The sequence below is a fragment of the Puntigrus tetrazona genome, chromosome 5 (genome assembly GCF_018831695.1).
Source record: "Puntigrus tetrazona isolate hp1 chromosome 5, ASM1883169v1, whole genome shotgun sequence".
NCBI classification, from domain to species: domain Eukaryota; kingdom Metazoa; phylum Chordata; class Actinopteri; order Cypriniformes; family Cyprinidae; genus Puntigrus; species Puntigrus tetrazona.
Window position 1 is genome coordinate 27,067,209 of NC_056703.1, and position 10,115 is coordinate 27,077,323.

A 10,115-nucleotide genomic window follows, 5' to 3' on the forward strand; every position below is an offset into this window, starting at 1 on the left:
ATGACATTAATATGTTCTTATATTATTGAAATGCTTTATTATGTTATTGTATTGTATTATGCACTTATGATGTTCATATGGATATACTCATACATTTCAGTGTCAGAAATTACACACAATTACAAACTTTCGGTGGTAGCTCTAACTGATATGCCGTTGATTACCAGAGAAATTCATTATAATTTGAAAAAATTGTTTAGTGTAATTAACTAGTTGAAAGCAAAAGTGCAGCTACAGTTCTTTATTAAATATTAAATTTGTGGTATTTGAACTTTTAATTGAAAATTTTCTTAATCATTCTTTCACATTATCCCAGGATAATACTTCCAGTACTGTACTTGCTGCAAATGTAATTTTTATTTGCTGTTAAAAATGTTTTATTGACCCTGGAACATTATTTTAATGTCACATTATGGCATTCATATTATTAAAATTTTACCCTGGACCACAACACCAGTCTTAGGTTTTCAGGGGTATATTTGTAGCAATAGACAAAAATACATGAAAAAAAATGCCAAAGGTCCTTAGGATATTAAATTAAGATTATGTTCCATTAAGATGTTTTGTACACTTTTGCCATTAATCTGTAGTATGCAATTGCTAAGAAATTTATTTAAACAACTTCTTATGGACACCAAACAGTTTATAGTTTAACCTACAGTACATGATCTTCCCTATTCCAATAATACATGTATTTATATTGATTACTTGTCTCTTTCTCTTGCCGTCAGTTGGTAGCAGTGTGTGATGAGATTTTGACCATTACTCCGTTGCCTCTTCTTACCCATACTGCCCAGCTGGAGAGTGTTGACCTGGTCCCAACCTCACCAGGAGATCAAGTGGTAATGCACAGTAATTCATTAATTTTCTATTTCATCTTCTCTTCTTGTTGTCCGTTTCCTTTTTTCTGTGGCTTACAGCAGCATAGTGAAAAATTGGCTTTGAAAATAATTTCACTTAGATATTTCTTAATTAATTACAAGGAAACGACAAGTAATGCATTGAATTAAACATGAAACTTTGAAGTAGAAAGACTGAAATATTATTTTCTTGTAAAACATATTCCAGTGATCTAGTTTTTTTTTGTATCTTTGAAAAATCCTTTTTCCCATGTCTGAGGTTCGAGTAATTTTCTGTATTCAAGATTTATTTGCATACTTTGCTGATGTTAAATGTACACTCTAGCTTTGTGAATGATAAAGAACTAATCATGCTTAGAAGTACAGATGGAGTTTCGGTATCACCTTTCTCTCTCTGTCTCTTTTATATCCGTCTTTAAGCCCGGCTCAAATCATTTCTACTCAGACAGTCCTTTCACTTTGTATAATATGTTGCTAAGGGTGAAGCTATTTAAATAGAGTTTAATTATGTAAAGCTCTTCCTTTCTATACCTTAGACACAAACACGCGGCAGAAAAGGTCTTCTGTTAGGTGTCTGTGGACTGATAAAATATTAAATATTGTTTTTTTATGATTGGTTTACATTTGCCCTGGTTTGTTTAAGAACAGTCATTTGAGGACTTTATATTTTGTGTGTTTTCAAATCAGACCCAAAAAACACAATGCAACATGAATGACTACACTGGCAGACATCCACATACCATGAAAGGAAATCCAATAGAGGTTTTACACTGTTCAGTGCACTGAAGTTTATGTCTGTCAAAATATTTAAAAAACTTGTGATTTTTGCCAAGTGAGACCTGCCTCTTCTGTTTTCTGGAGAGAGGTTTGAGGAAAGCTCATTAGGTTTATATTTTGACATAATGAGCTGGCATGCTTCGGAGAAAACAAGAGAATATAATAATTGCACATGATTGATTATTATTGATTTGACAGATACTAATGGATTCAGTTAGCCTGAGGTTGGACCATACTGGCTCATTGTCTCTTAAGCAGGAGGTCTCTGTGCTTACAGCACATTTCCAGCACAATCAATACTATTTAGATCCAACTTGAGCTGACATCTGATACTGGAGTCGATTCATTGACCAGTGCCGGTCTGCTTTTGAATTTCTTTCCATAATGCTGGAAGGAGGGTTGAATATAAAAGCAAACCAGCAGGGTTCATGGACTAATAACGAGCCTGGATTCTCATCTCGCTTACAGGAGCCAATATCAAATCCATTGAACTCTAGTTTAGCTGAGGTTTAAGATATTCTTGGCTTGATATGAACATTATTTCTTTCACATAGGGAATTGAGATCACCACCACAGGATCCAGAAATCATTTTGTCACTGGAACAGCAGCAGAGGTACGACAGGTTGATGGTACCCCAGCGCTTCAATATATTTTACCAAGATTGAAAAGCATCATTTTGTTTTCTTAATGTATTTATTTAGGGAGGGAAATTGGTGTTTTTCTGGCATAAACGGATGTAAATCATTCCCTAAATTGTCTGCTGGGAGATATGTGAGGGTGTCATTGTAGTGAATGAACGCATAAAATGAATTGGCTCATAACTGAGAGAGCGAAAGGTTAACTTCCTCCTAGGGAAAAAGTGGGCTACTTTAAAGGTTTCTGGACTCGCTTAAAACAAGAATTGTGGGTTTGAATTGTTTTCACATTTATTTTGCTCAGTTTTCTTTCCTATTATGATAAAATGATGCTTCCATGTAAACAGCTTCTTTAGGGTCAGAAATTGCAGAAGAGGGAGTTGTGATGTCATATCCTTTGTCTTCATCTTTTAAAAAAAGTTTAATAAAAGGGCCATATTTAGTCAAACACACAAACACTACTGCACACAAAAACTTAAATATTTTAACGTACATTTCCATTCAAAAGTATGGGGGTTCGGGATTTCGAAGTGTCTTACCAGGGCTGCAAAAAGATTTCTGACCCTGAAGTTTTGAATGGTAGTGTATTATAATCATTCAGTCTTACAGATGTTGATGTTGCATTCAAAATCCAGTTGGTTCAAAAAGGTGCACGTGGCAGTTCGACTGGGCATGAGGTTTCTGCTTGTAGGTGGTTCCTTCTAAGCCATTGCAATCATTGCTTTGGTATTATCGGTAGAAGTGTTTTTGGTGCTCTTATACTCAGTAGTGTGTTGTGCATAACCGTAAATCCTGTTTTACAGTCTCCTACAGAGATCTGTGAGAAGATTTTAGCGGGGGATGAAGTCCTTCAGGTTAACGGACAGATAGTGGTAAGTGAAAACAGTTCAATGCTAATGATGTTTTACTGTACTAATAGTGATATACTGGAGTAATTTACATAAAGACTGCTGTAAGGAAGGAAATTAGCCAGGGTCCTAATGAGGGGGGATTGAACCCCAGATTGGCACAGTAAGACTCTTCCGTCTATTTGATTTGAAATCCCAGCTGGATCTATTTTAGATCATCAATAGTTTGTGGCCCAGTGTCCTGTAATTACTGCTAGGCACAGAAGAAAAACAATAGTTATTTCAGATAAAGAGAAAGAGATTAAAAAGGCATTTAAATGAAATGTAGAAAATAAAATCCAGCAGTTTTTTGACTGTAAAGACTCAAAAGAAACAACATATCAGATGCAAGTATACATTTATTTCATGCAATGTAAACAATACATTTTGTCTCAGGTTGGCTGGAGCCGGGCAAACCTTGTTCAAAAACTGGAGGAAAATCCAAATGGAGTCACTCTGGTTTTAAGGAGACTTCCAGGATTTCTGAAACGCAAAGAGAGCCGAGCCAAGTCTGAGGTACTACAGGCTCATCTTTTTCTTTTTCATCTTCGACATATGCCACTTTAAGCATTATTACCTTTTTTTGTCATTACATATTATGAGATCAGGTTTCATGTCACATATCACTAATATACAGTGTCTGTTCACATGTATTGTGTGTGTGCTTGTGTATATACAATACAATATGTGAATATATACACATCATTGTATATATTTTTTCACTATTTCACTATATAATACATGTCATAGTTCCATTTATGATGAACGAGTGAGAATGAATTTAAAGTCATTCATGTGGTAATAATGACCAAAAAAATCTGATTTTGAACTAGATGTCCTCTGAATCTGGTCTTTAAAAACTTTCTTGTAGAGGGGCTTTTTTGCAGTTAAGATTTTTGCTGTCCGCCTGACTGAACAAAGCCAAAGTGTTCTGACAGTGTTAATAGGCAAATAGAATGAACAAATGAACACATGAGTCTCATATGAGGTGCTGCAAGCACTTTTCAGTGTTGGTTCTTTTAGCGGTTGCTTTGCAACAGATTTATTGACGTCACATGTTCACACGACACATGTGGTTGTGCTTGTTCTGTAAGCAACACACATTTCCTCTTTGTGGTACTGAAACGATTACATATTCTTACACCAATAGACTACACCATACACACGAAAGTACACATTTTCAAACGAGAGAGACAATCTAATTTTCATTTGAACTTCTTGTGCATTAAGAGCATCGTCATGACAACAGCGACTTCCTTCCCACCAATCTCCTGAGACTGCAAACACTCAGTAGGACACTGTGTGATGTAGCAGTCATGTGGCTTTTAAAAATGATTGGGTCTGTTGGTGACCCTGAGGGACTGATCCACGGGGATGTGATAAACAAAAGATCCTTACCAGACCCCTTACATACTGATGAATGCAGACACAAGAGTTTTTCACATTCGTTTTTTGAGCGATCATGCACATTCCAGTCCTGCTTTAGTATCATTGATATACTATAAATTTTTTTCGAATTTAAATTAGATTGTATTTTTTTATATCTTTTTAGTTTTTTGTCATTTGTCATGTTATTTCTGTTTATTTATCTTTTAGTTATTTTTGCACTTACACTAAACTAAGATGAGAAATGTTGCCTCGGTGACTAGCTCAGAGTATCGCTTAATAAACCCAAACACTGGCACTAGCACACAGTCTTACTGGAAAAGACACATAAAGGTACTTAAGCTTGCTACAAATGTACCACAATCATTCATAAGACATGAAAATGTGCTTTTCAACTCATTGTCACATGTCTAAAATGTATCGCCACCAAAAAACACGCTTGCCACATGAGTCGTCCTCTGGGATGACATTGGGTTTTCAAAGCATCACTTCAATCTCATCAATTCCTTACTTTCAGAAAGAGGAGGAAGAAGAAGAAGAGGAAGAGAAAAGCAGACATTCTCTTTTGGGCAGGGTGGCAGCTTCAGTCCGCTCTCTGTCTTTCAGGTGAGTTTGGCTCGGCTGAAAGTCCTCTGATGCTCTTATAATTACTATATTCTTTTTTTGATGCTGAATTTCCGTGATTTTCAGGCTCTGTACAGGCATTCCTTGTCACTCAAATCATGTTTGTTGTTAAAACACAAAGTGGAAGAAATTATAGTAGTTATAGAGGTTTTATAATATCGTAGGATATAATAGGATAGTTCCGCCTCTCTCGGGTAAACCATAATGCTTAGCCTTGAGTCTGTGCTTTCCATTATTTTATTCTTTTACAATAAACGTACTGTGTGTAAGAAGTGAAAATCTCCATTTCTCTGCCTGCGTGTTTCATAAACTAAATTCTTGTTTCATAACTGTTTTCTGTGAGCTACAGTGAGGACATGCGAGCAATCCTCTATTTCAGGTCTGTGTGTGTGTGTGTGTGTGTGTGTGTAGCTTGGTTGAACTGGATTTAAACAAGAACTATAGTATATATGTGTTTTGGTCAGTTTTCATACCGTTAAAGCTTCTTTTGTATATGTGCCACTGCATAGGGCCACTTAGCCAACTGTGTTTTCAGATTTATTTTTTTGTGTTATATGCTTATATATAGAGTGTATGTGTTTATGTATCACAGATCAGCATCGGACGGCACACATCATTTCAGGCGGGAGAAATCAGCGCTCTCTAGTGAACAAAGCTCTAATGAACATCAGCCAAACACTTTAAAGCCAAGGGCAGGTAAGAGTCACAGCAAACTTTACAGAAAATATTGAAGGCATTTTTTTTATTATTGGCCCAACGATTTTCTGAAGAAAGAAGAAATATTGTTCATTAGTCAACAACATGGTTTTACAGCTAAACTAGCACTGAAAAGCATAAAATAGCCGGGAGCAGCATTTTAACTGATTTCATTTTAAGCTACTCTTTTTTTTATCATCCATAGTTTCTTCAGTATTCTTTGTTACTGAAAATATAGATTTGTTGTTTAGCTTATATTGACTTTTACAGCTCTGATTCCATTTCATAGGCTTTCTAAACATGTTTTAATCCATCTTCCCTTTTGTAGACTCTCGTGCTAGTCGAAACAGTTTGGAAATAGGTTCATCTGCAGAAAGGAGTCCATCCCCACAAAGCTCAGAGCTCAACCGAGCCAGCACTAGCTCCTGTCCTGACATGGCAGGACTAAGAGTAAGAGCAAAACACATTTATTATATTTACAAGCATTAAATTGGTATGACGTACAACTCTTTGCACTTTTTTTGTAGTCAAATAGAAAGGTCCGTTTTGGAGAGATACTATAATGATTTGTCACCCTTGTGCCCTTGAGCATGATAAACTTGAGTGTGCCATGAGTCACTGAGAAGCATCTGTTGAGGCATCTTACAATAAAGTGTTTCTAATGAGGCAACTCTGATGAAATCAGCAGAAGGTCTTCTTAAACCCTGTGATCTCAAAATAATTATACGTTTCTTTTTACCGCAGGAGGAAAAGGAGAACAAAAAGAGCTCTACTAAAGGTCAGGCATGGATTTGTTCATTCACTGCTTTTTCTAGGACATCTTATTTCATCCATTGCAAAATAATGACTATACCCTGATTCTTACGAACACTTAAGGAACACGGACAGCTCTGAGCCGTAGGAGGGTGTCCTGTCGTGAACTTGGCCGCCCAGACTGTGATGGATGGCTATGGAGGAAGAGGAAAGAAACAAATGTCTTCATGACTCAGAAATGGCAGAGATTTTGGTTCGTCCTGAAAGGTCCTACACTGTATTGGTACACTAGCCAACAGGTTAGTACAAGTTTACTTGTAAAGAGGCACATTGTAGGTGCAAATGTACATATTTCCGGATTTTCCGGATTTTTAAATGGATAGTCCATCCAGAACTTTGGAAAGACTTTTATGAAGCCATATTTATAATACATTATAGCTTTTTGAGAAATAATTTGTATTGTTATTATTTTTGTCTGCTTTAAAGTAATATAAGTAAAATGCCAAGATATGTTCTAAGACTGATAATCCATTCTAACTTAACTGGATGAATCATGTACACAGTGTGTTATAAATGATCTTAAAAGCTATAACCACAAATAAGTAAATATTGTAACACATTAAAACTGTTCTTAAGATGATACAGCATATTATAAAGTTAGTTATAATGCAATATAATGCTTTACGAATACCATTATAATGTATTATAAATATGAGCTTCATAAAAAGTGTTACCAAAAATTTTAACTCTGTCGTTTTCTGTTGTTGATTTAAAAAAAAAAAAACAGCAGTAGTGCTAGCAGTTTTGCTACCCATGGACTTGCATGTTCAATGGAAGTCATCGGAAAACTATATGTTTACAGCGTTCTTCAAAATATTAAATTTCATGTTTCCAAGGAAAAAGAAAGTCATAGAGCTTTGGAACAATATGATGGTGAGAAAATAATAGACATTATGACAGAATGTTTATTTTGGGTTGCATTGTTCCTTTAATTTACTGAGACAAGATAGTGTTGATTTTTAACATGTTTCAGTATAATATCTGTGTAACTCTGTCTCTTAACGAATTCTGGTAATTTCTTTAAAATAATTACCGAACCCATATATTTGTGCAGGAGGAGAAGGCGGAGGGCTTAATCAAGATCGGCAGCTACAGTATAGAGAGTGCGGGAGAACACAAGAGGAAGTAGTGAGTATCTGCTGCACTACACAGAACACGCTGGATCTGGTTACCCATTCATTATTTGCAGCTAAGTCAGATTTGCAGGGAAGCGTATCTGTTGACTGAACGACATTAAACACCATTCAGCGTGATTGTTTGTGTTCACACTGTCATAAAGAAACAGAAGTCGTCGGTCTCCTCGGACTCTATGTTTGTGGTTGGCTGTGAGAGTATCAGACGCAGGAGGGCAGTTAGCCGAAGATGTGTGAATAACAGAATTACACTTTACATTCCTCAGATCGTCCCCCGCACTCCGCAGACACTGAACAGCACAACCTGCCACCATGATGACAAATGAGCTTTTGTTTTTTCATTAAGCTGCTAAAGCGTCTGCCCTAAGATTAATGGGTATTATCATCTGATCTCTTTCTCTTTATCTTCTAGTGTATTTAAAATGTGCCACCAGCGCTTCCAGAATTTTTTCTTCGCTGCTGATAATGTATCCGACATGAGCAAGTGAGTGCGGCTGCATATAAACAAGCATTTTCTCTACCGCTGCATCCAAATGACATTCATTCATGACTTCATAGCTTGGAGAGCATTTTGTAAAAATCATTGAGTAGCGAAATGTCACAATGATTAGATCTTGCTGCGCACCTGCAGTTTCTCTTCATGTGCAAATGATTGTGCTTTGACCTTTAAATTTAAATAGATGTGATGGATACAATGATTTTGTATTTTTAAAGGTGGAGTGTGTGATGTGAACGTACCTTTTTAAAATTTAATGTGCATAGGCAACTATAAGCGATTCACAGCTTGACACAAATGTGTAGGAGAGCTGAAAATAAATTGCATATCCTGACCGCCGCGTTTATTTTACTCTATCCTTTGGCCAACTAGCTCAAAACCATTATTGATATGGTTGAGAAAAGCTTGTATTTGTTGTTTAAAAACATATTTTTAGTTTTTTAGGGTTTGGTCAGAAAACTCAACAGCCACTGCATGGTGCCTCTGCAGTAATTTGGAGTGGAGCGCATTATGTAATAACACTACAGATTGGAGCTCTTTTACACTTCATGATTTGTCCCATGACCAGTGGAACTCAGGTGCTTGTTACCTCTAAAAATAGAGCTGATGATATGATTTCAGAAGAGAACCCTGAGCAGTTATGTTAACTATCATGTTTCGTTCCCCCACTCGTTTGACAAACGATAATATTAGACCAATATTAGTGCCTCAGTTTGTCTCTTTTAAGTTTCGGGCCATTTAGGTCCATTATTTTCAGGCAAAATTGTCCAGGTATTTTGTTGTTAGGTTGCACTAGCCGCTCTTAGCCTCGTTACGAAAAGGTCTGAACTCTAAATTGAATCTTAATGGCTTTGACTTCTTGAGTGGCACTTGAGGAGCGGCAGTAAAGCAGTGAGTCAGCAGACGCTCAGAGTCAGACATAGAGAGTAACAGTGACTGTGTGTAAGAGTTAACTCTTTTAAGTACTACCACCTCATGTTTACCTACCTATTATTATTGTTCTGTACTGCATCACACATATAGTTTTTACACATTCAGGATTTCTGACATGTCACCTCTGCCCCCTACTGGCCTTCACCTAATAGAACACAATACAAACCGCCTGAAGTGCTAATGGGAAACTAAATCCCTGAATCCCTCTCTTTCTCTCTCTCTCTGTCTCAACAGATGGATTAACTGCTTAATCACAACCATTCAGAAATATAAGAAGTATGTTCAAAGTCAGCCAGACAGCGAAGAAGGTAGGAAAACAACACATTCAGCTATTTGGCTGACATCTTTACACTGCCACTTAAGGCGGTTCTGTGACGGTTCTCCAAGTTCTGTGGAAATATGCAGCGCCAAATCTGTACTACATTATTGGTTTTGATTGATAAAAGGCTACGTGAGAACTTCTTTCATTTTCATTGGACATCAGCAGTCAGCTATGTTTTTTTATTATCAATGTGATTCCAGCAGAATTATGTGTTTTACTGTATGTATATTACTGTATTATGTGTGGTAATGCATTTTTTATGGTATATTTGGTATTTATGTACTACTTTATCAATGTAAAATGTTTCTGTCGTCAGAATGTTACAGTGAAACTGAATCGGAGGAGGAACCGTCACGTTCACCACTTTCTCATCGGAAGAAAGCCAATACAGTGAGGGAAAACTGACACACAAACACTCATGTTGTTACACCCTTATGATTTTATTTTTAGATTGAATCAACCATACAGTAAAGAGTTAATATTTTTATAATATAATTACAATTATAGTTTTTATATTAATATATATTATGTTTTATAATTTAATAACTGTCT

At 36.3% G+C, this 10,115-nt stretch overlaps 1 protein-coding gene across 1 annotated transcript in view; it reads left to right on the plus strand.

The window, feature by feature from the left end:
• The window catches only part of LOC122345428 (connector enhancer of kinase suppressor of ras 2-like), a 21,318-nt gene extending 11,332 nt beyond the window's left edge, over positions 1–9,986 (plus strand). Inside the window, exons 6-18 of the mRNA XM_043239547.1 lie at positions 710–842; positions 2,192–2,251; positions 3,077–3,145; positions 3,557–3,676; positions 5,064–5,152; positions 5,763–5,866; positions 6,195–6,316; positions 6,611–6,644; positions 6,743–6,918; positions 7,734–7,807; positions 8,225–8,296; positions 9,476–9,549; positions 9,880–9,986. Of these exons, the coding sequence (XP_043095482.1) occupies positions 710–842; positions 2,192–2,251; positions 3,077–3,145; positions 3,557–3,676; positions 5,064–5,152; positions 5,763–5,866; positions 6,195–6,316; positions 6,611–6,644; positions 6,743–6,918; positions 7,734–7,807; positions 8,225–8,296; positions 9,476–9,549; positions 9,880–9,968 (1,216 nt within the window). The 3' untranslated portion in view covers positions 9,969–9,986. The remainder of the gene's footprint in view (positions 1–709; positions 843–2,191; positions 2,252–3,076; positions 3,146–3,556; positions 3,677–5,063; positions 5,153–5,762; positions 5,867–6,194; positions 6,317–6,610; positions 6,645–6,742; positions 6,919–7,733; positions 7,808–8,224; positions 8,297–9,475; positions 9,550–9,879) is intronic.
• Positions 9,987–10,115: the final 129 nt, after the last annotated feature.